This window comes from Salvelinus fontinalis, chromosome 9 (assembly GCF_029448725.1).
Source record: "Salvelinus fontinalis isolate EN_2023a chromosome 9, ASM2944872v1, whole genome shotgun sequence".
In the NCBI taxonomy this organism is placed as follows: Eukaryota; Metazoa; Chordata; class Actinopteri; order Salmoniformes; family Salmonidae; genus Salvelinus; species Salvelinus fontinalis.
Genome location: NC_074673.1, coordinates 51,869,608 through 51,894,978, shown reverse-complemented (window position 1 = coordinate 51,894,978; position 25,371 = coordinate 51,869,608). Strand labels below are relative to the sequence as shown.

The window sequence follows — 25,371 nt, the reverse complement described above, 5'->3', positions numbered from 1 at the left end:
TATCTTTAACACAGTGCTCCAGATGTGTTTGACAGTGCTGAGGGGAGGAAGCTGGCCAGTGTAGACCTGCCCTCGTACCGCACTGCTGGGCTGGGGGAAGACGAGCCGTCCCCCTACCTGGACTCCTTCTGTCTCCTCCAGGTGTCTCCTGACCTGGGTACTGCTGTTGCTGCCACTCAGTCTAACACTGCCTTTGCTGTCGACCTCAACCACTACTTCAGGTATTTCAGCAGTAAACAGGGAAGAACTATCACTGAAACTCGCCAAGATGGTTTACAAGATGGTTTTCAATCTGTTCAGTCCACCTGGATGTCTCACAATTGGTATTTTCTTGATTCCTTGCTTCCTTTTTCTTCGCCTCTTTCCCAAAAGCATTCAAGGAGAACATCCTTGGTTCCTCCCTTGGTACTTTTTCCTTCAATGCATTTTTAGAAGGAGGCGAGGAGAGAGGAAGCGAGCCATCAAGGAAATGCAAATTGAGAAGGGTTTCCGATGAGCCCCTTCTTCCTCTGATTGACAGAAGTTGTTGTGGTTTTTTCCTGTCGTCCTGGTAGGATGTACCCAGAGCATCTGATGTGTCGGGTGGTCCCCAGTCGCCCTCCACTCAGGCCCCAGGGTCCCTGTGACGAGGACAGCCTCTCCAGCTCCACCTACAGCCACACTGTGCTGGGCACCTCTTTCAGCACTGACCGGTAAGAGGAAGAGCATAGAATAGAACAGAATAGAATACTCTATTGTCAGTTTTGTACATTGCATTTTAGTTAAAGGGGAGTGTATTGCATACCATTTTTTGTTTTTATCTTTAATCCCCTGAAAGTTAAATGGGGTAAATAATTCTTTGTTTTCCTCTCTCCTCCTTCCTGTTATCTCCAGGTCCTGGGAAGCTCGGCTGACTTCTCTGTACAACAAGGCCAAGGCTACCCCTCCCTCTTCTCCTCAGACTCCGGGGGCTCCTTGGTTTAAGGATTTCCCCCACATCGAGTGTGGGCGGGCAGCTATCGCTGCCAAGCTCTCCCAGAGCAGAGTCCCATCAGGGGGAACCACCATGCAGTTCTCTGTGCCCGACACAACTGCCCCAGTGCTGCTCTCTGTCTCTGAATTCTCCACTGTGTTGACCTTTGTCTCCCCTGGCAACAGTGAGACAACTGTGGCCTTCTGGGATCTGCAGTCCCAGAGTGTTACCTACCACCGGCCCACCTCGCCCACCGTGCCTATCCAGCGTACCGCAGAGGAGCAGCTCAGCCTGCTTCTGAAGAGTGAGTAAGCTACTGAACAAATATGAGAGGTGTTTAGTGTTCCTGAGTGGTCCTGTATCAGCCATGACTCACATTTGCTTGAAAATCAGAGACAAGGTTTGAATATTGCTGTCCATCAATGATTCCCAACCAAATTTACTGAGCTAGATCAATTTTGATGAAAAAAAAGGTAACTTTTCAGTTTGTCGACCAGTATAACGTACTATGTGCCAGGGTTCGACATTAACGCTTTCCGCTTGCCAGGACAAGTATAAAACCATGGTCAGACAAGAAGAAAATAGATTAAAGTTGTTCGAATGGACAAGTAAAAAGAAAATCACACAAACGCGCAATGTGTTGCACACTGTTCTCCCAATCTCTGCAGAGCGCATCGGACTATAATATTGTAGGCCTGCATTGACAGGGACGAGCAGAGATTCAATCATGCAGTCAGAAGAATGTGTTTTTGTGATCAAAGCGAGCCTAGTCGAGTGTACACATTTGTTGATATTCATTGCTAGTTAGTGAGCCCATTTATAGCACATTTTTTGTCAGAATTAAGGCTTTTTTGTCAGAATTAAGGCTCAGTACCTTTCTCCTCGCTAGGTGAGGTATTGAACACAGGAATGTCAGTTATTTTTGGGAAAATAAATATTACTTGTTAAACAAAATTTCTTTGAGCAATTGTTTTACCGGTATAATAAAATAATATAATTTCCCAATTTTTTGTGTGCATAAAATATAGCTCAGTATTTTTGTTATTTATTTTATACAGCAATTTTTGCTCATCTTTATCAATGGTGTCAATAATTTCAGACCCCACTGTAGGTTGTGCGAAGTTGGTTGAATCTTATTCTAAATGATTCACAGCTGTAATGGCTGCCAAAAGTGCTTCTACCAAGTATTACCTCTGGGGTGTGAAGACATGCAATCTTTATTATTGCACAATTTTTTTGTATTTTTTATTAATTTGGGAAATGTTCTATAATATTCTTTCACTTACAAAATGTGGATTAGTTTGTGTAGATCGGTAAGAAAAAAATCAAATGCAATACTTTTTAGATACAATTTTTACAGAAGAAAACTGCAAGTGGTGAGTAGACTTTCACTAGGCACTGTATGTTTTCGTTATTCATGTGTGTATGGATATTGAGTGTAGCTCTTGTGTGTTGCAGCGTCAGGCCTGTCCCTGGTGCTGTTTGCTGTGTCACAGGAGGAGCTGCTCAACAGACTAATGGTATTTGGCAGTGCTGGCACAGTGGACTCTCTGTGTCACCTTAATGAATGGGGCCGCTGCTCCATCCCCATTCACGCCCTGCAGGTAGGAGGCCTGGGCCTGTTCAGTTGGTTAAATGGTTTGCTTAATTTCACAACAGTACGTACTGAACGACACATGCCTTTGTCTTGTATTTGTAGGCTGGTCTGAAGAACCACCAGTTGGACACAGTGGATTTCTTCCTGAAGAGCAAAAAGAACGTTCTGACTCCACCCTCTGGGTATATTCTACCTGACCAATCAGCGGCCATCTCAACCCAGAGCCAGCTGAAGAGTAAGGCCTTTACAATCAATTTCATATTAGTCACATAAAGCCCTAGAATCCTAATATAAATACTTAGTATTATTGTAATTGTATGCCATAGTAATTAATACTAAGTACAACTTTGACATGCATCAAATCTAATATTATTTGTCACATGCGCTGAATACAACAGCTTACTTACAAGCCCTTACCCAATAGTGCAGTTCAAGAAATAGAGTTAAGAAAATATTTATTACATTTAAATAAAGTAACACAGTAGAATTGCATAACAATAACAGGGCTATATGTAGGTAGGGGTGAAGTGACTATGCATAGATGATAAACAGTGAGTAACAGCAGTGTTAAAACAAGGGGGGGGATTTCAATGTAAATAGTCTGTAGAACTTTTGGAGGATCTGGGGACCCATGCCAAATCAATTCAGTCTCCTGAGGGGGAAAAGGTGTTGTCGTACCCAAGACGACTGTCTTGGTGTGTTTGGACCATGATGTTGATGCTACACTATTTTATGTCTTTGTGCAGGGGCGCCACCTTCCTGTTATTTTAAGGGATTATCAGTAGCCCAGGCTTCTTTAAGATTTCATTACATGCTTTATGAATTTCAATGTGCAATTGATGTTTGTTTATTTTTCAATAATTATTCACTCAATACATACACTTAGGTTGGAGTCATTAAAACTCGTTTTTCAACCACTCCACACATTTCTTGTTAACAAACTATAATTTTGGCAAGTCGGTTAGGACATCTACTTTGTGCATGACACAAGTAATTTTTCCAACAATTGTTTACAGACAAATTATTTCACTGATAATTCACTGTATCACAATTCCAGTGGGTCAGATGTTTACATACACTAAGTTCACTGTGCCTTTAAACAGCTTGGAAAATTCCTGAAAATGATGTCATGGCTTTAGAAGCTTCTGATAGGCTAATTGACATCATTTGAATCAATTGGAGGTGTACCTGTGGATGTATTTCAAGGCCTACCTTCAAACTCAGTGCCTCTGCTTGACATCATGGGAAAACCAAAATAAATCAGCCAGAAAATTGTAGATCTACACAAGTCTGGTTCATCCTTGGGACCAATTTCCAAACCCCTGAAGGTACCACATTCATCTGTACAAACAATAGTACGCAAGTATAAACACAATGGGACCGCGCAGCTGTCATACCGCTCAGGAAGGAGATGCATTCTGTCTCCTAGAAATGAACGTACTTTGGTGCGAAATTGTGCAAATCAATTCCAGAACAACAACAAAGGACCTTGTGAAGATGCTGGAGGAAACAGGTAGAAAGTATCTATATCCACAGTAAAACGAGTCCTATATCGACATAACCTGAAAGGCCGCTCAGCAAGGAAGAAGCCACTGCTCCAAAACCGCCAAAAAAAAGCAAGACTACGGTTTGCAACTGCACATGGGGACAAAGATTGTACTTTTTGAAGAAATGTCCTCTGGTTTGATGAAACAAAAATAGAACTGTTTGGCCATAATGGTCACATTGTTATGTTTGGAGGAAAATGGGGGAGGCTTGCAAGCTGAAGAACAACATCCCAACCGTGAAGCACGGGGGTGGCAGTATCATGTTGTGGGGGTGCTTTTCTGCAGGAGGGACTGGTACACTTCACAAAAAGATGGCATCATGAGAAAGGAAAATTATGTGGATATATTGAAGCAACATCTCAAGATATCAGTCAGGAAGTTAAAGCTTGGTCGCAAATGGGTCTTCCAAATGGACAATGACCCCAAGCATACTTCCAAAGTTGTGGCAAAATGGCTTAAGGACAACAAAGTCAAGTTATTGGAATAGCCATCACAAAGCCCTGACCTCAATCCCATTGAAAATTTGTGGGCAGAACTAAAAAAGCGTGTGCGAGCAAGGAGGCCTACAAACCTGACTCAGTTACACCAGATCTGTCAGGAGGAATGGGCCAATATTCACCCAACTTATTGTGGGTAGCTTCTGGAAGCATACCCGAAAAGTTTGATCCAAGTTAAACAATTTAAAGGCAATGCTACCAAATACAAATTGAGTCTGACATTTCACATTATTAAAATAAAGTGGTGATCCTAACTGACCTAAGACAGGTAATTGTTACTAGGATTAAATGTCAGGAATTGTGAAAAACTGAGTTTAAATGTATTTGTATACTTCCGACTTCAACTGTACCTTTGAAATATTGCATGGTGCAAATAGTGTACGGTTCAAGTGACACCTTTCATCCATTTGTCATGTTTATGTAATGTAGTATTGTGTTGCAAGGTCAATACACTTTACTGAGTTATAAATCCTTCTGAAAATAAGGCATACATTGATAATTAAATTGAAAGCTACAATGTAATGGTTAACAATGTGAGGACACTCTAGGTTGTAAATGCAAGTAATCTGAAAATCCAATACCATGCATGACAATTAAATGCTTGGGGAACACAGACACATGAACAGAAACACGCACAGCACACACATGGGGAGAGTTACGACAGTAATGATTCATATTGTGCATTGTCACATGGGAGCTATTGGGCCGACAGTGTGTCGTATCATCCTCGCCTCCTGAGTCCTTCTTCGATCGTTCTATTGTAGGTAAAGCGTTGGAGCCCCTTAATCTAGCCCACTGGGAGTGGCTGACAAACAGGAAGGAACAATTATTGGTATTTTATTAGGATCCACTACTCTTCCTGGGGTCTACACAACATAAAACATGTCATAATACAAAAAATCTATAAACAAGAACAGATCAAAGACAGAACTACATAAATTAAATAAATATCACACACAGACAAACACACACACACACAAATGTGTATTTAAATGTGTCTGCGTTCCTGTATGTGTGTGTACTAGTATGTAGGGCTGGGCAGTATACCGTATTTTACGATACACCGGTATTTGCACGGACTGGTTTGGGTTTTTACTTTACCTTCTATAATGGTATTTTAATGTTTGGTTTGTTAAATGTGATATGCCGTGTGTAAAGTCTATTTTTATAGGTTACTCCGCTACTTGAGTCATCCCTCTCCGCTCTCTCTCTCCATGCTGCTTTCCACACAGACCTGGTCCCACCCCCTGCCACTCAAGGAGCGCATTTGTTGTTGCTTGACCACGAGACCCTTTCGTTCAGTCTGCATGGTCAATGCAGCACATGCAACAATGTTGACGACAACAATGTTGTTTCTACTTTGATCTTAATATAAATCCACAAGCGTTCTATAATTACAATATTAGTTTGTGTTTCTTACATCTGCAAACAGCTAGTTTGTAATTTCTTAGCAAGTTAAGCTAAACCATGTTAGCCACTAATGCTAATCGCTAGTTAGCTGGCTAGTCAACGGGCTATTAAAAGTAGAGGTCGACCGATTATGATTTTTCAATACCGATACCGATTATTGGAGGACCAGAAAAATCTGATACCGATTAATCGGTCGATTTAAAAAAAATATGTATTTTAATATTATTATTATTTATTTTTTATAATAATGACAATTACAACAATACTGAATGAACACTTTTATTTTAAATTAATATAATACATCAATCAAATCAATTTAGCCTCAAATAAATAATGAAACATGTTCAATTTGGTTTAAATAATGCAAAAACAAAGTGTTGGAGAAGAAAGTAAAAGTGCAATATGTGCCATGTAAGAAAGCTAACGTTTAAGTTCCTTGCTCAGAACATGAGAACATATGAAAGCTGGTGGTTCCTTTTAACATGAGTCTTCAATATTCCCAGGTAAGAAGTTTTAGGTTGTAGTTATTATAGGAATTATAGGACTATTTCTCTCTATACCATTTGTATTTAAATACCTTTGACTATTGGATGTTCTTATAGGCACTTTAGTATTGCCAGTGTAACAGTATAGCTTCCTTCGCTCTCCTCGCCCCTACCTGGGCTCGAACCAGGAACACATCGACAACAGCCACCCTTGAAGCATCGTTACTCTTCGCTCCACAAAAGCCGCGGCCCTTGCAGAGCAAGGGGAACAACTACTCCAAGTCTCAGAGCGAGTGACGTCACCGATTGAAACGCTATTACCGCGCACCCCGCTAACTAGCTCGCCATTTCACATCGGTTACACCAGCCTAATCTCGGGAGTTGATAGGCTTGAAGTCATAAACAGCTCAATGCTTGAAGCATTGCGAAGAGCTGCTGGCAAAACGCACGAAAGTGCTGTTTGAATGAATGTGTACGAGCCTGCTGCTGCCTACCATCGCTCAGTCAGACTGCTCTATCAAATATCAAATCATAGACTTAATTATAACAAAATAACACACAGAAATATGAGCCTTTGGTCATTAATATGGTAGAATCCGGAAACTATCATTTCGAAAACAAAACGTTTATTCTTTCAGTGAAATACGGAACCTTTCCGTATTTTATCTAACGGGTAGCATCCATAAGTCTAAATATTCCTCTTACATTGCACAACCTTCAATGTTATGTAAAGTTACAAAAAAATCTGGCAAATTCGTTCGCAACGAGCCAGGCGGCCCAAACTGTTGCATATACCTTGACTCTTCGTGCAATGAACGCAAGAGAAGTGACACAATTTCACCTGGTTAATATTGCCTGCTAACCTGGATTTATTTTAGTTAAATATGCAGGTTTAAAAATATGGTTAGGTACAGTCGTGCAACGATTGTGCTTTTCTTAACCTGTCTAGGATCAGCGTGGCGCTAGCGGCACACCCCCCCCCCCCCCACTGAAAAACCAGTGCCGCGAAATTCAAAAAAAATATTTTTTTAAAATATTTAACTTTCACACATTAAAGTCCAATACAGCTAATGAAAGACACAGATCTTATGAATCCAGTCAACATTTCCGATTTTTAAAATGTTTTACAGGGAAGACACAATATGTAAAGATGTACATCTATTACCTAAAAACACATTAGCATATTCCACCATCTTTTATTTGTCCACCAACACCAGTAGCCATCACCAATTCGGCTAAACTAAGATATTTATAGCCCCTAACCAACAAAAAAACTCATTAGATGACAGTCTGATAACATATTTATGGTATGGGATAGGTTTTGTTAGAAAAAAGTGCATATTTCAGGTATATGGCATAGTTTACAATTGCACCCACCATCACAAATGGACTAGAATAATTACAATGAGCAACGTGTTTACCTAACTACTAATCATCAAACATTTCGTAAAAATACACAGCATACACGAATCGAAAGACACAGATCCTGTGAATACAGACAATATTTCAGATTTTCTAAGTGTCTTACAGCGAAAACACAATAAATCGTTATATTAGCTTAGCACATAGCAATTAGCAGCCCAGCATTGATTCTAGCCAAAGTGAGCGATAAAAGTCAACATCGCCAAAAGATATTAATTTTTTCACTAACCTTCTCAGAATTCTTCCGATGACACTCCTGTAACATCACATTACAACATGCATATACAGTTTGATCGAAAATGTTTATATTTAGCCACCAAAATCATGGTTAGACAATGTGAAATGTAACTCAGCTGGTCAGAATTTGTCCTTGCGCCACTTAGACAGTGATCTACTCTTATACATAAATACTCATAAACGTGACTAAAAAATATAGGGTGGACAGGGATTGATAGACAATTTAATTCTTAATACAATTGCGTTATTACATTTTTTAATTTATCCTTACTTTTCAATACAGTTTGCGCCAAGCGAAGCTACGTCAAAAAACATGGCGTCCTAAGCCACTAAAATGTTTCGACAGAAACACGATTTATCATAATAAAAATGTCCTACCTTGAGCTGTTCTTCCATCAGTATCTTGGGCAAAGGATCCTTTCTTGGGAGAAATCGTCTTTTGGTGGAAAGCTGTCCTCTTGCCATGTGGAAATGTCAACTACGTTCGGGATGAACTGAAAAGCGTTCCCAACTTTTCACATCGTTGCAAAAATAAATGTCCCAAAATCGCACTAAACGGATATAAATTGCTATAAAACGCTTTAAATTAACTACTTTGTGATGTTTGTAACTCCTATAACGAGTGAAAAGATGACCGGAGAAATATAACAGGCTAAACTAATGCTTGGAACAGGAGAGGGTCGGTGTCTTCCACGCGCGTTACGCAGCAAGAAAAGACTTGCTAGCTAAAGGTTTTTTTCATTTGTAGTGCCTGTGAACGAGCAATCGAGCCCGTTGGAATCGTCATCACGTAAAGGCATCCAGGGGAAGACGTAAGAAGTGTCCGTATAGTCATAGCAACGACAGTGCCCGTTTAAATGACTTCAGAAAAGTGGCCAACGTTTCTCAAATCTGACTCCATGTCAGGGAAATTGCTGTAGAATGGGCTCTGTTCCACTTAGAGACAAAATTTCAACTCCTATAGAAACTATAGACTGTTTTCTATCCAATAATAATAATAATATGCATATTGTACGATCAAGGATTTTGTGGGAAGCCGTTTAAAAAATTAGCCACATTAGCATAAATAGTCTAAACAGCGCCCCCATCCCCAACAGGTTAAATCATCCCCCGTTTGGCGAAGTTGGCTGTCTGTGTTAGGAAGAAATAGTCTTCACACAGTTCGCAACGAGCCAGGTGGCCCAAACTGCTGCATATACCCTAACTCTGTTGCAAGAGAAGTGACACAATTTCCATAGTTAAAAGAAATTCATGTTAGCAGGCAATATTAACTAAATATGCAGGTTTGAAAATATATACTTGTGTATTGATTTTAAGAAAGGCATTGATGTTTATGGTTAGGTACACGTTGCGCACCGCATAGATTATATGCAATGCAGGACACGCTAGATAAACTAGTAATATCATCAACCATGTGTAGTTAACTAGTGATTATGATTGATTGATTGTTTTTTATAAGATACGTTTAATGCTAGCTAGCAACTTACATTGGCTACTTACTGCATTCGCGTAGCAGGCAGGCTCCTCGTGGAGTGCAATGTAAGGCAGGTGGTTAGAGCGTTGGACTAGTTAACCGTAAGGTTGCAAGATTGAATCCCCGAGCTGACAAGGTAAAAATCTGTCGTTCTGCCCCTGAACAAGGCAGTTAACCCACCGTTCCTAGGCCGTCATTGAAAATAAGATTGTTTTCTTAATTGACTTGCCCAGTTAAATAAAGGTGTAAAAAAAATAAAGAAGAAAAAAAAGGCCAAATCGGTGTCCAAAAATACCGATTACCGATTGTTATGAAAACTTGAAATCGGCATATTCTGATTAATAGATCGACCTCTAATTAAAAGTACTCAGTCAGAGCAAACGTAGCTAGCTAATACAGCCTAATCCCGGTGCTGGTGGAGGCTTAAATCAGCATGTTGTTTGTGCAACAGTATCTTCTAAATCAAAGAGGAATAGGCGAAGCATGAATATGTTGGCTATATGAATAAAGATTTAATATAGCCAAAGATTATAGGGTCCCCTAGGAAACACTGAACATCACTTTGGGTCCTACCCTGTCACAATAACTCCATGGCATTTTCATTCATTGTCATGTTTTCACACTGTATTCAAAGTGCCCACTGTTATTTATATTTTAACTATAGGATTATAATAAACATTCTATTTCCATGATTCCAAAAGTTCACCAATCTAAATCGCATTTGGTTAAAAATAAGGCCTAGTATTTTTGCCCATATCGTGGCAGTGTGGATTGATCTCAGATGAGTGCAGGAAATGCAGAAATTGATGGAAATGCAGGAAATTATTTTAGGTTGAAGTTGAATTGAACAGTATAAAACAATCAGAATGGAGAAAGACCCATTTGAAATAATTTTTGAATATATGTGTTGCCACCCTAGGGTCACGCACTACTCATGAAGCAAATGTAGAACTTTTATTAATCAAAATTATAAAATACCGTCAAATACAGTAAAAAAATTGAAAAATACCATGATATGATATTTTGGCCATATCGCCCAGCCCAACTGGTATGTGTGAGCATACAGTTTGTGTGTGTTTGTGTGAGAGAGAAAGGAAAGGGACTATACCGTAAGATACCTCATGCGATGTCAGCTAGAATTACTGCTCCTAATAGTAATTGCCTTCTCACATGATGTCTCACTGTAGTCTCATCACAGCCTAGTAATTGAAATTGTGTGCATGCCCCCCCATGCATTTAATTTGTTTGTGTGTGTGTGTGTGTGTGTGGTTGATGTTTTCTCCTACTGACTAGAATAAATGTGTTCAACCTCTGTAGTGTATTATGGGCTTCATATGAATAATCCTGGCGTGTATATGTATAAAAAAAAATAAAAAATGTATGGGTGCCTTCAATGGGTAGGACATTGTAATTACCAGAATGTAATGAATAGAACAGTAGCAAACACAGCCATTACAATGGCTAAATTTCCCCCGTTTCTTCCTCCACTGCCCTACACATATGACCTAGGTACAGATCTAGGATCAGCTTCCACTCCCCCAATCCTACCCTTAACCATTAGTGGGGAACATGCAAAGCTGAATAAAGATCAGCTTCTAGAGACAACTTCATCCTACTCCAGATATGACAGTATGAGTGTTTCTCTCTGTTCCTGTAGATGTCCAGGATCTGTGTCCGGCTCTGGACCTTCTGCGTTGTGCCATCAGAGACAATCATACTGAGGCCCAGAGCCGACAATTTTCAGAACAGCTGCTCAGCATCACCCTGGCCTTCCTCAACACACAAGTCAGGGGCGTCCTCTCCGCCACAGAGGGTAAGACACTTCTCTCGCCGCGTTCCCCATGCTTTTGAATGCGCTGCTTGCATGTTAAACCCAGTTCCATTGCTACACACGCCAGTAGATTCTGGCTAACAAACTTTCAAAAAACGTTTGGGATAAAATGACATGTACATTTTAAAAAACTTTCTAAAAGGTGAACAATCCCTTTAAGATTTTTGAGGGGACACTGCATCAACCTGCTTAGCTACAGAATCCAGTTGCTGTAAGCATGATGCATTAGGAGTGCTGCCTCACTGAGCAGAGTCATGGTCGAGTGGTATCCCTCCGGCTCTAGGGTCATGTACTACAACTCTGGAGACTGGGGTTGAAAAATATAACAAAAAAATTCAGTTGACATTAGAATTTAGTTTGCTTCCACATGCAACGATATTACGGAGTTACAGTTTATATAAGGAAATCAGTGAATTGAAATTAATTCATTAGGCCCTAATCTATGGATTTCACATGACTGGGCAGGGGCGCAGCTGTGGGTGAGCCTGGGAGGGCATAGGCCCACCCATTTGGGAGCCCAGCCAATCAGAATAGGTTTTTACCCACAAAAGGGCATTATTACAGACAGAAATACTCCTCAGTTTCATCAGCTCTCCGGGTGGCTGGTTTCAGACGATTACGCAGGTGAAGAAACCGGATGTGAAGATCCTGGGCTGGTGTGGTTACACGTGGTTGTGAGGACGGTTGGACCTATTGCCAAATTCTCTAAAACGACATTGAAGGCAGCATATGGTAGATAAATGAACATTCAATTCTCTGGCTACAGCTCTGATGGACGTTCCTGCAGTCAGCAAGCCAATTGCACACTCCCTCAAACTTGAGACATCTGTGGCATTGTGTGTGACAAAACTTCACATTTTTGGGATCTTTTATTGCATCTCATGAGACATGGGACTAATACTTTACATGTTGCGTTTATATTTTTCTAGAAAAGTCTATAGAAATAGAAACTCCAGCACACTGGTGACCTTAATGCTTCATAAATGTAACAGATCTTATATTTCAGTCTCAATAGGCCTTCATCAGGGATTTGTACTGATGTTATTAGGAGATCAGGACCAAACTTGAGTTTGTATGGTCTATGTTGAATCATGATACGGTCTGATGATGGTGCGTGTTTCAAACTTTCAATAACACAGAGGTTTCTCCCTATTCTCTAATGTCTTTCTTCACAGAGCTGGATGAGAACCTGCAGGAGTGTGTGGAGATCTTGGATAGTTATGTTTCGGATCTGCGCACCTTCATGAAGAGGTTTCCCTGGCCAACAGGTGGCGACACTTCCACCCTTGTCCCATCCCCCATACCTGTACCTGAGGAGGTGGAGAATGATGACTGGGGTTCCCTCTCTTCTGAGGTAAAAACACAGTGAAGCTTTCAGAATAGTTACTTTATTGTCGATTCTTCGACTCAAATTAATTAATTTGCTGTCACAATTACACATATATGCACACACACACACACACAAAAGGAGCAGATTGGGCATGAATCCTCAGCGACATCCTAGGTGGGTCATCATGATAACGGCTTGAATTTATGTCACACTTTTTAACTATAGGCCTCAAAGCACTTGCCATTTTGCTAGGGTAACTCTTCTCATCCACCATTCACAACAGACATTTTGCACCAGAATGGTTCTCCCCAATTGGCTATAATTACATAATTATCTACAGTAATGACCAGATATCCAATTTCTGATACTGTGTGTGCGTCAAGGAGGTGGTTGAGCGGGCAGTGCTGACCAAGCAGATTCCCCGGGCCCAGGCCTACCTGAGGAGCCAGAACAGGCCAGATCAGCGGCTGGAGGAGTTGAGAAGTACGGGGCTGCGTCTGGCCTTCGACTGCCTCACACACAAAGACCTGGAGCAGGCCACTGCACTGCTCAGGAACATGGTGAGACTATGGCTACGTTCGGTTGGCTTTCACTAATCCATTCTGGAAGGGTTCTGTATGGAGGAATGGTCTACGATCCCTCCGAATACGTTCTCCAACTCATACAACCTTTTAGAAAAAGGCTCATTGCCGTTATCTCACAAGGTGAGGTATCGAAGGGTTTTGAAAACTGGGGTGTCAAAAATGTTGTCTTCTACCTTTTTGAGAAGAAAAAAATATTACTTGTTTAACAAAATCTCTTTCTCTGAGCAATTGTATAAAATAATTGAATTTCCCCAAAAAATGTAGCATACAATATAATAGCCCAGTATTTGAATTTATTTTATACAGTCATTTTTGCCCATCTTTGTCAAGGGTGTCAATAATTTCAGACCCCACTGTTGGTTGCCCTTAGAGTTGTGCAAAGTTGGTAGAATCTTATTCTAAATGATTCACAACTGTTACGCCCAAAAGGGCTTCCTTCAAGTATTACCTCTGGTGTAATCTTTATCAAGGGTGTCAATAATTTTAGGACCTCACTCTATATGTCATTTAGCACAAGCTTTTATCCAACGGCACTTCCAGTCATGCATGCATTTGTTTTACGTATGGGTCGTCCCGGGAATTGAACCTACCATCCTGGCGTTGCCACCACCATACTCTACGAACTGAGATACAGAGGACCAACTCTATGTAGACAGACATTTTACAATATGGAGATGGTTAAACAATATGACTCAGCATATTCGTAGTTAGACAACGATGAACAATGGTAACGATATAAGAAAAAATAAAATAAACAATATAGCAGCGAGCAGCAATGAACGGGGTTCAGAGGATGATAGAAAGGACTCAAGATCAGTTGAACAGCAAATCAAGCACTCTATCATGTAGGAACAATCTTCCTTTATGTGCAATCATAAGTCTAAATACAACATGTGAAGTGGATCGGATGAACGGTTCATGAGGAGAAGATGATTGCAGATCATATTTAGCATTAGCGTTACATATGCAGTTATCAGTTATTAATAGTTTCCTTGTTTTTTAGATATCAATACCAAATTCAGTGGGCTTCATCTTAGGGATGTCCATGATAGCGATGACAAGTTTCAAGTTGATAGGCCACCGTGGAGTGGATTTCCAATGGTTTAAATTGACACGTAAAATCCGATTTGGATTTGTCAACTCAGACATCTCTTAGCCAATCCCTTGGCTTTTCTCAAACTAAGTTAAGAGATGGACCTGTTACTTATCGTTCATGAGAATACGTTTTCCCAAGATGGAGGAGAATCTTTCCTGATAGAACTTATGAAATGTGGTCAGCATTAGAAAATACACTTACATACAAAGTTTTAAGTCTCTAGGTCAAACAGGGCGGTGAATAGGAGGGTTTAAGTGAGATTGCAGAGCAACCTATAGGCCAGTCGTGCCATTCTTTTTCTATAAGTTATTCATGGCCTCTAGTTTCTGTGTGCCAAATTAGAAAAAAACAATCTATGCTTGAGTTATTTGACTATGTCAAATATATTTATTTTTAATCTAAGAATAGCAACAGCTTTGCTGTGAACCCATAAAAAAAAGGTTTTCAACTTGGATAAATCTCACAATTACCCTTGGACAAAAGAACTCAGGCATATTTAAGGAAGCTGATCTATAACATATTTAGACAAGTTACGATGCAATTTCTACATGATTAAAAAAAAGTTAACCCGTAGCTACAAAGAAAAAATTGTCAACTTATATATGGCTAAAACCTAAACTCAGAAATTATAACCAGATCCAAGAACCTATGATCCAGAACCCTATGTCACCTGACAAGAAATCAGAGAACCTTTTTGAGAACTGGGATACTGCTTCTGGCAATTGAATTAGGTAGGTTCAATGCCATAAATAAAGAAGGGATTGGCTATGGGATTGGCTTATATTGTTGGCAACATGTAAACTATATCCAATGTTTATTGAAAACATAAATATATTTGCACAATGAGCACTTGTTGTCTCTCAAATACATCGTTGCAGTTGTTGGAAAGCTAGCTAGCAATTTTTTTTACTATGTTAGCATAGACGTGACATCAGTCTAACACCTCAGAACCAAGACATTTTATCATCACTAGATAAAACGAGTACTGTACTAGCTCCAGGGTGCCAATAATTCTGTCCATGCCATTTGTCTTTATTTCTTTTATAAAACCGTTAAACTTAAAATAAAATTGGTTCTACAGTGTTGAAAATCCAAAGTTTTTTCAATTTCATCTTGTTTTAGAAGAAATGTGGGATTTCTTTTTTAATGCAAGGGTGCCAATATATTTGTCCGCAACTGTATGTATGTACGTATGCATGTACTTGTGAGCATATATAAGTATGATCATTTTCTTTGGATACAGCAAATACGGTGTCTTATAAGCCCATGTGGGCTGGGCATCATGAAGATGCATGACACTATAGTATAAACAACCAATTAATCAATCATATAACATTACTTGACAGTGGTTACACTGCATGACTATTTTACATAACACACAGACAGAGCTTTGCTATTCAATTGTGCCCAGAGTCTGCGAAAACAGGGATGATGTTAGCATCTCACTCACACCCCATGACCAAGCAGGAATGTTGGTGTGTCCTCCATGACTAAATGGTAATTTCTCATGCAACTGAAACAGGAGTCTCCTTGTTTTTTGTTGTTGTGGATAAAAAAGCCGACGTTCTCTGTTTTCAGGGTTTCAACGTAAAGAAGCAACTGCATAACATATGCCTCTACACAGATGACCGGGACCTAAGGGACTTTGTGGTAAGACCAGCATTTTGAGCAAATGGGATGATCACATCTAACATTGGCTTTCATTATTTGGATGATTTGACTGTTTTTAAAAACTCATTCCAGCCAGACAAGGGGTTAGTTACACTGCATTGAGTTTAAAAACATAGTCCTTGTCTCTTTATGAACTCAGTACCTTTTGCCAGCTTCAAATGCGCTATTTCTTTTATTTAACCTTTATTTAACTAGGCAAGTCAGTTAAGAACAAATTCTTATTTTCAATGACGGCCTAGGAACAGTGGGTTAGCTGCCTTGTTCAGGGGCAGAACGACAGATTTGTACCTTGTCAGCTCGGGGATTTGAGCTTGCAACCTTTCGGTTACTAGCCCAACGCTCTAACCACTGGGCTACCCTGCCGCCCCACTAAGTCTGATTTAGATTTTGGGATTGTCAATTACTGTGTGCAGGTGGAGGAGTTGTCAAAGCAGAGCTATTTGTCTGATGAAGAGACACAGAGGGTGGAATTCATCAAACAGATTGAGGCTTTGTGTGCGGTGCCTGAGACGCGCTCCACAGACCCTGTGGGCAGACAACGGTACGAGGCAAAACAGACTATTTACTGCATTTGGTTTTTCAGTTTTATCTTCATGTACTTTTCTCCTGTCAGGATTTCTGACACTGTATCCACCTGGGTCGTGTTCTTTAGTCACCAAACAGAAGAAAACACATAAAAAGGGAGGGACTACCTGGACTTGCGTGTCCTAATGAACATGGCCCTGGATGCCAGTAGTCATTTTTCTCTGCTTACATGACATGACATTTTAACATGTTAGCAGTAAACAGTTTTTATTTTTTTTGCTCAATCATTTATCTTTAGTCTTGCTCTATGGCAATCACTTCCTGTTTCAATGTAGCTTACTGTACTGTGTACTGCTTTCTCTCAGGGTTCCTCAGATGGCCCAGACAAACCCAGGGTCTAAGAGCCTGCTGGAGGAGCTGGTAGACCAGAGAGGCTCCCAGTCAGAACAGACACTGTGGAGCTCGCTGCGTCTGGACTGGGTCAGACATTGGGACCACAACACCCAGAGAGCCATCCTGCTGTCACGCCTACAAGACTCGGGTAGGACTCCTCTTAACCCTGCATTCACACCCTACATGAGTAATTGTAAGTATGAGATCCCGACTTGGAAAAACATTCAGCTTTCAAGTGGTAAATACAAGTTGGAAACTCGTATCATCTATGGACCCCGACTTTCCCGTCATGCTGAACTCTGACTTCACCTACCACAGAAATGAATATGATGACAGCATTTTCGGCACTTAAACAGATAATCCACTCCTATAATTAAACTCCTGTCAATTTGGTTATAGTCTATGTTCTATGAGTGGGTAAAACATTTATTTTCACCATTATTTAACTTCTAAGTGGTCTGTTTGTGCAATCAGGAAATTGGGTTGTGCCACGTCGTCATGATAAATGAATCATGAGAATTCCAAATGATCACATTTTCATAACACTTAAAAATTAAAAATACCTGCACTCCCGATCGCCATATCAGCTCTGCTTCTAGCTCCTAAGCAACTTTTCACAAGCATTTCGCTTCACCCGCAATAACATCTGCTAAATATGTGTGTGTGACCAATACAATTTGATTTGATTACATGGTATGGGCATACTTGTCTAGAACACATACACTACCGTTCAAAAGTTTGGGGTCACTTAGAAATGTCCTTGTTTTTGAAAGAAACGCACGCCTCAATTCGGTCTTATATAGAAACAGTTTTTATTGTATTTTTATATTTTACAAAAGTAGAGACTCTGGTATGGTATATCATACACTGCAGTTGAGGAACAATGGGAAAGTAATTCTGCTTTGAAAGTTGATAAACTTGTAACCCCACTTTTAAGAAAATGGGCCTTGAATGTTTTGGTACACCTATTGGAGAGCTCTTCTTTGTCTACACCCATTATGCATTGTTCACACCCTCTTAAGCCTTTGTCCCACCCATCTCTTTAAGGATTCACATGTGAAGCCATGTGCTAAACAGAGTGAATAGTGTAGTAAACAACCAAATATTTCACGACTAAAAGTGGTGAAAGTAGTAGCAAAAAGTAGTAGTACAAATACACTTTATCTAGTTCTTGGCCTATCTCCTAATCTGACTTTGGTGCAGGTCATGCTGTTATTCTTATTACAGTCTCTGGTAAACACACTATATCAAATCAAATCTATGTTTATTTGTCACATGCACAGGATACCGAAGGTGTAAACGGTACAGCTAAATGGTTGCTAAAATAGAAAGTGTCCAGATAACAATGATAAAATATTCATACAATAATTGTGTATTATTCTTACCCAGGCACACTTGTCTAAATTGATGGGTCATGTGAAAGAAATACTATAACCACCCCCCCAGCTAAGTGGATGGGTCACTATTGTCTCGACATGTAAACATGTACACATGTTAATGAAATACAATAGATGGCCGTAATCACCAGCAAGCTAACGTTCGCTAGCTACCTAACAGTACGCTTTAACTTGCAATGAAAATGACTTTCTGACTAAATTAGAAACGTATACTATCTGAAAATGTAGATAGACACTTACTCGTAAAAAACGGATGAACGCATCACAGGCAGACTGCTACCCCTTTAACTCCATTTTGTTTGTAGTTACAGCTTGTTTGGCCTGCGTTGTGTCAAGTCACTCCGGTTCACACTCACCGTAGTTGTAGTCCATTACAACAAAAATTCAGGTCAGCAATGTTGTTGAGAGCAGTCCAACGTTAGGTCTTTTTAAAAAACCTGCGGTAGCCAGGAATACCTCCACATACTGAGCAGCTCACGTTATAGACAGAAGCACGCTACATCGCAGACCAGCCCGAACTCCTCTCGGCATGTCCAGCCCATCCATTATTTCAGCCAAATATGGCTAGCAGGAAGGTTCCTCACTTTTTCCATGGCTAAACCAACTAGGCTCATAATTATACAATTGTATTCATATTTACAGATGGCATACACGTTTGTTATTAAGGCACATGAAAGTTTACATGTTCCAGATGGCATTTCTGCCAAAGAACGCATTTTGATTTAAAAAAAATAATATATATATTATTTTAAATTGCCTCCTGTGAAGTAGTGACGTGCGACATACGACTCAATTCTTGAAAAGGGACACAAATTGTACATGTGCAAATCATACTTTACGTGCCCGTACACTTATGTCTCGAATTACTTTCATATCTTCCGCTCATTAACTACAACTGTTGTGTGGAAGGGTGATATTTATGAAATATTACGTTTTTCTTCAAATTCAATACTGTATTGAGCAGTTAAATGAACAGTTGACACTATTTTGGTCAATTCAACCTGTGTTTATGTTTGACCAGCAGCTGTCAGTTCCTGTGACCCAGGGGTCCTGTGGTCATACCTCACCTCCCACCACGACCAGCAGAGGGTCACCGAGTGGATTGAGAGCCTGGCCGCCCAGAACGGTGACCCTTCCAGCGCCTCCCAGTGGCCCGCCCTCACGGCAGAGGTGGTCAACAACAACACCCGGTGCAGCGCCCACATGAGGAACCACATCCTCTACATGTTGGCCAGGTAGACCCTATTCTGGGATCAGCTTTGTCCTGTTTGAGGACAGTAAAGTGTTAACTATCTGTTCATCTCTCGTGGATGCATGTAAGATAGGATGGTATCGTAAGACTCCCTAAAAACACGGTACTTCGCCCGGGTTACGTCTTAGTGGGCGTGGCTTATACTGGGTACAGTGCACTTTTTTGTATTTATTTTTATTTAACCTTTATTTAACCAGGCAAGTCAGTTAAGAACAAATTCTTAGGCGAACTTTGTGCCCGATGCGCATTCATGTCAAAACGTTTTACCAGACACAAACTCCGTCGACACGAAGTGATGGTGAGTTAAGATTATTTACAACAGATATTTTGTAGGCACTAGTGTTGCACTGTACACTGAAGCTTGGTTCATTACTAGAATTTGTGAAATCAACTATAGTGTATGTGATGTAAACAGAGAGGTCTACTTTCTTGGGGACCTGAATATTAACTGGTTTTCAACATGCTGTCCGCTCAAGAGGAAGCTTCTTCACTGTGTGAGAACCAGTGCCTGTAATCTCGTTCAGGTTATTAATCAACCTACCAGGGTGTTTACAAACACTACAGGAAAAATATCATTCATATGTATTGATCACGTTTGTACTAATACTGTAAAACGTTGTTCTAAAGTTGTATCCTTACCCATTGGATGCAGGGATCACAATATAGTGGCTATATCCAGGAAAGCCAAAGTTCCATAAGCTAGGCCTTAAATAGTGTATGAGATCATACAAAAGATTTTGCTGTGACTCTTATGTGGATAATGTTAAAAATACTTTTAAGTCTGATGTGATTAATAAAGTGCTTCCAGACGCTGCACTTCATGAATATATGACATTTCTTCTTCCAACTTTTGATAAACATGCATCTGTTAAAAAACTGACTGTTAGAATTGTTAAGGCTTCATGAATTGATGAGGAATTGAAAAACTGTATAGTTGAAAGAGATCGGGCAAAAGGAATTTCTAATGAATCTGGCTGGACATCTGACTTACTGCAAATTGAGAAATTATGTGACTAAACTCAATAAAAAGAAAAAGAAACTGTATTATAAAGCCAAGATCAATGATATACAGTGCTATCAGAAAGCATTGAGACCCCTTGACTTTTTCCACATTTTGTTACATTACAGCCTTATTCTGAAATAGACACAAAAAAATATTCAGAAATCCACACACAATACCCCATTATGACAAAACGAAAACAGGTTTTTAGAAAATGTATTAAATATTGTTTTTAAACAGACCTTATTTCCATAATTATTCAGACCCTTTCCTATGAGACTCGAAATTGAGCTCAGGTGTACTTTTTCCATTGATCATCCTTGATGTTTCTACAACTTGATTGCAGTCCACCTGTGGTAAATTCAATCGATTGGACATGATTTGGAAAGACACACACCTGGCTATATAAGGTCCCACAGTTGACAGTGCATGTCAGAGCAAAAACCAAGCCATGAGGTTGAATTGTCGCTAGAGCTCCGAGACAGGAATGTGTAGAGTCACAGATCTGGGGAACAGTACCAAAACATTTCTGCAGCATTGGAGGTCCCCAAGAACACAGTGGCCATTTGATGTCTGGTGTGATGAACTTTGCTCGTGTTGAAGGTTTTGTTTTAAAAGGGGACACTACATTCAAAAGCTGTGATTCAAAATCAACCAGTAGTATGTCCTGCTACCATCCATCTCCTGAAGGCAGTGAGGTTCTCTGTTCCTTTTAGTGGGTTTCCCCTGTTCCTTTTACCAGCTAATGGTTTTCACATGGTCTTGGTCAAGTGGCATGCATTAGAACCCGTTTTGTGTTTTTGGCAGGACCAGGAAGTCTGAGAATCTTGCTAATGTTAGATGGTAGAGCTTTCAAGTCTCAAATGTGGATAGGAATCCACCTTGCATAGTTTGTTCTGTCCAGTGCAAAGAACCAATGCCTTGAATGTTCCAACATAAAGACCAAAATCTCTAGTTATGTGTGTACAGACAAAAATCATCACTAGTCTTTCAAATTCAAGAACAATGTTCCAGAACTGGAATGTTGAATACCTGCTTTCCAAGTATGAAAAGAAGTGCATGTGGATTCGAACAGCCAAACATCTTTCAGGAATTTTGACAATGAACATAAAGTAACTTGATGACCGTGCCTGGTTTTGGTCAAGTGTGCTGCCACTCCAGCAAATGTTTACCCAACACCTTACAACGTTCCCTGTTGGTCCCTGACCATTTTCCCTCAGGACGTTAGCTGGGTAGCTGTCTGGAATTAATATTATATGTTGACTGTTTTGTATACCTTTAGCTAGCTAACCAACAAGACCTAACATTTTAAGTGAACAAAATCTGTGGCTAGCTTTTTTTTGACAGAACACCCATGTCTGGTTTAAAGTCTTGTTGCAATTACACATGTTCCCAATCAATTAGCTACATAATGTAACTCCTAGAGTGTGTTGGCAATTCTATCTGTAAGGTTACTCAGTCGGTCGAGCAGTGATTCAAACATAGATTCAACCACAAAGACCAGGGAGGTTTTCTAATGCCTCGCAAAGAAGGGCACCTATTGGTAGATCGGAAGGGAAAAAAGCAGACATTAAATATCACTTTGAGCATTGTGACGTTAACTTGTTAGGGCTAGGGTCCTTTTTTTCTGAATTTCCGCCTGACTGATGTGCCCAAAATAAACTCCCTGTTACTCAGGCCCAAAAGCCAGGACAGACATTAAATATGCCTTTGAGCATTGTGACGTTATTAATGACACTTTGGATGGTGTATAAATACAGCCAGAGAGGAAGTAAACAGCAGAGAGGAGAGGAAGGAAACAGCTCAGGGATTTCACCATGAGGCCAATGGTGACTTTAAAACATTTACAGAGTTTAATGACTGTGATAGGAGAAAACTGAGGATGGAGCAACAACATTGTAGTTACTCCACAATACTGACATAAATGGTAGAGTGAAAAGAAGGAAGCCTGTGCAGAGTTAAAAATGATCAAAAACATGCATCCTGTTTGCAACAAGGCACTAAAGTAAAACGGCAAAATAATTGGCAAAGAAATGAACTTCATGTCTTGAATAGAAAGTGTTATGTTTGGGGCAAATCCAACACATCACTGAGTACTACTATTCATCTTTTCAAGGATGGTGGTTGCTGCATCATGTTATGGGTATGCTTGTGATCGGCAAGGACTGGGTTGTTTAAAATAAAGGTAAACCCTAGAGGAAAACCTGGTTCATTTCAGTCTGCTTTCCAACAGACACTGGCAGACAAATTCACCTTTCAGCAGGAAAATAACCTAAAACAGAGGGACAAATATACAGTCGTGGCCAAAAGTTTTGAGAATGACACAAATATTAATTTTCACAAAGTCTGCTGCCTCAGTTTGTATGATGGCAATTTGCATATACTCCAGAATGTTATGATTGATCAGATGAATTGCAATTAATTGCAAAGTCCCTCTTTGCCATGCAAATGAACTGAATCCCCCAAAAACATTTCCACTGCATTTCCGCCCTGCCACAAAAGGACCAGTTGACATCATGTCAGTGATTCTCTCGTTAACACAGGTGTGAGTGTTGACGAGGACAAGGCTGGAGATCACTCTGTTATTTGAACTCAATCAGCATGACAGACTGGGAGCTTCAAAACGAGGGTGGTGCTTGGAATCATTGTTCTTCCTCTGTCAACCATGGTTACCTGCAAGGAAACACGTGCCGTCATCATTGCTTTGCACAAAAAGGGCTTCACAGGCAAGGATATTGTTGCCAGTAAGATTGCACCTAAATCAACCATTTATCGGATCATCAAGAACTTCAAGGAGAGCGTTTCAATTGTTGTGAAGAAGTCTTCAGGGCGCCCAAGAAAGTCCAGCAAGCGCCAGGACCGTCTCCTAAAGTTGATTCAGCTGCGGGATCGGGGCACCACCTGTACAGAGCTTACTCAGGAATTGCAGCAGGCAGGTGTGAGTGCATCTGCACACACAGTGAGGCGAAGACTTTTGGAGGATGGCCTGGTGTCAAGAAGGGCAGCAAAGAAGCCACTTTTCTCCAGGAAAAACATCAGGGACTGACTGATATTCTGCAAAAGGTACTGGGATTGGACTGCTGAGGACTGGGGTCAAGTCATTTTCTCTGATGATTCCCCTTTCCGATTTTTTGGGGCATCCGGAAAAAAGCTTTTCCGGAGGAGACAAGGTGATCGCTACCATCAGTCCTGTGTCATGCCAACAGTAAAGCATCCTGAGACCATTCATGTGTGTGGTTGCTTCTCAGCCACAGGAGTGGGCTCTCTCACAATTTTGCCTAAGAACACAGCCATGAATAAAGAATGGTACCAACACATCCTCCGAGAGCAACTTCACCCAACCATCCAGGAACAGTTTGGTGACGAACAATGCCTTTTCCAGCATGATGAAGCTCCTTGCCATAAGGCAAAAGTGATACCTAAGTGAATCTGGGAACAAAACATCGATATTTTGGGTCCATGGCCAGGAAACTCCCCAGACCTTAATCCCATTGAGAACTTGTGGTCAATCCTCAAGAGGTGGGTGGACAAAAAACAACACAAATTCTGACAAACTCCAAGCATTGATTATGCAAGAATGGGCTGCCATCAGTCAGGATGTGACCCAGAAGTTAATTGAGAGCATGCCAGGGCGGATTGTAGAGGTCTTAAAAAAGAAGGGTCAACACTGCAAATATTGAGTCTTTGCATCAACTTCATGTAATTGTAAATAAAAGCCTTTGACACTTATGAAATGCTTGTAATTCTACTTCAGTATTCCATAGTAACATCTGACAAAAATATCTAAAGACACTGAAGCAGCAAACCTTGTGGAAGTTAATATTTGTGTCATTCTCAAAACTTTTGGCCTTGACTGTACACTGGAGTTGTTTTCCAAGATGACATTGAATGTTCCTGAGTGTTCTAGTTATAGTTTTCTCTTAAATCGGCTTGGAAATCTTTGGCAAACCTTGAGAATTGCTGTCTAGCACTGATCAACAACCAACTTGACAGTTATAATGTGCAAATATTGTACAATACAGGTGTGCCAAGCTCTCAAACCTTGTTCACATTGCAGGCCTTGATGCTCAAATCCGTTTTGGAATACTGCCTGTCCAAACAGCAAGTTACAAGTGACCAAATCGGATTTGTGTATGTTCAGACAGCAGTCATTTGCTGACATGGCTACCTTAGTTGTCATAGTGACAACAGGTGTGTGCGCAGGGATGTAGGTTAATTGGTGGTGGTGCTCGTGGTTCCTATCACTTAGAAGTTATGTAGCAAGCTTAGGTGGCATCAATGCCTGCCATGAACGTTTGCCAGTTGTTTTGAATGTTAAAATCATAATGTAAGAACACTTTTAAAGTCATTTTTGGCTAGCCACAGCAGTCAACTAGCTAGCTAGGTGGCTGTTTAGCTTTCTGGCACATTCACTAATTTGTTTCTAAACAATTAAGAAGCTAATTGGCTACCACATGTTATTGTCATACTGTCAATAGAGTACCTAGCAACAAACAACATATGCCAAGAAACCGTCTAAAAAAAACACTTCAGGGCAAATAAATCAGATTTGACTGTTCAGATACAAGTCGCATGGCCAGGAATCAGATTTGCCTTCAAACCACCTGCGAAAGTGATCTGAAATAAGGATTAAAATATCAGATTCCATGTGCTTTTTGGTTGTTCAGACTG

At 40.3% G+C, this 25,371-nt stretch overlaps 1 protein-coding gene across 3 annotated transcripts in view; it reads left to right on the top strand.

Moving 5' to 3' along the window:
• The window catches only part of spg11 (SPG11 vesicle trafficking associated, spatacsin), an 86,472-nt gene that overhangs the window by 1,432 nt on the left and 59,669 nt on the right, over nucleotides 1–25,371 (top strand). For all 3 annotated transcript variants that reach the window (XM_055934819.1, XM_055934818.1, XM_055934820.1), the window contains exons 4-15: nucleotides 23–221; nucleotides 555–692; nucleotides 874–1,256; nucleotides 2,411–2,556; nucleotides 2,652–2,784; nucleotides 11,279–11,434; nucleotides 12,628–12,806; nucleotides 13,166–13,342; nucleotides 16,041–16,112; nucleotides 16,547–16,674; nucleotides 17,024–17,199; nucleotides 19,473–19,683. In XM_055934819.1, coding sequence (XP_055790794.1) covers nucleotides 23–221; nucleotides 555–692; nucleotides 874–1,256; nucleotides 2,411–2,556; nucleotides 2,652–2,784; nucleotides 11,279–11,434; nucleotides 12,628–12,806; nucleotides 13,166–13,342; nucleotides 16,041–16,112; nucleotides 16,547–16,674; nucleotides 17,024–17,199; nucleotides 19,473–19,683 — 2,098 coding nt within the window. The remainder of the gene's footprint in view (nucleotides 1–22; nucleotides 222–554; nucleotides 693–873; nucleotides 1,257–2,410; nucleotides 2,557–2,651; nucleotides 2,785–11,278; nucleotides 11,435–12,627; nucleotides 12,807–13,165; nucleotides 13,343–16,040; nucleotides 16,113–16,546; nucleotides 16,675–17,023; nucleotides 17,200–19,472; nucleotides 19,684–25,371) is intronic.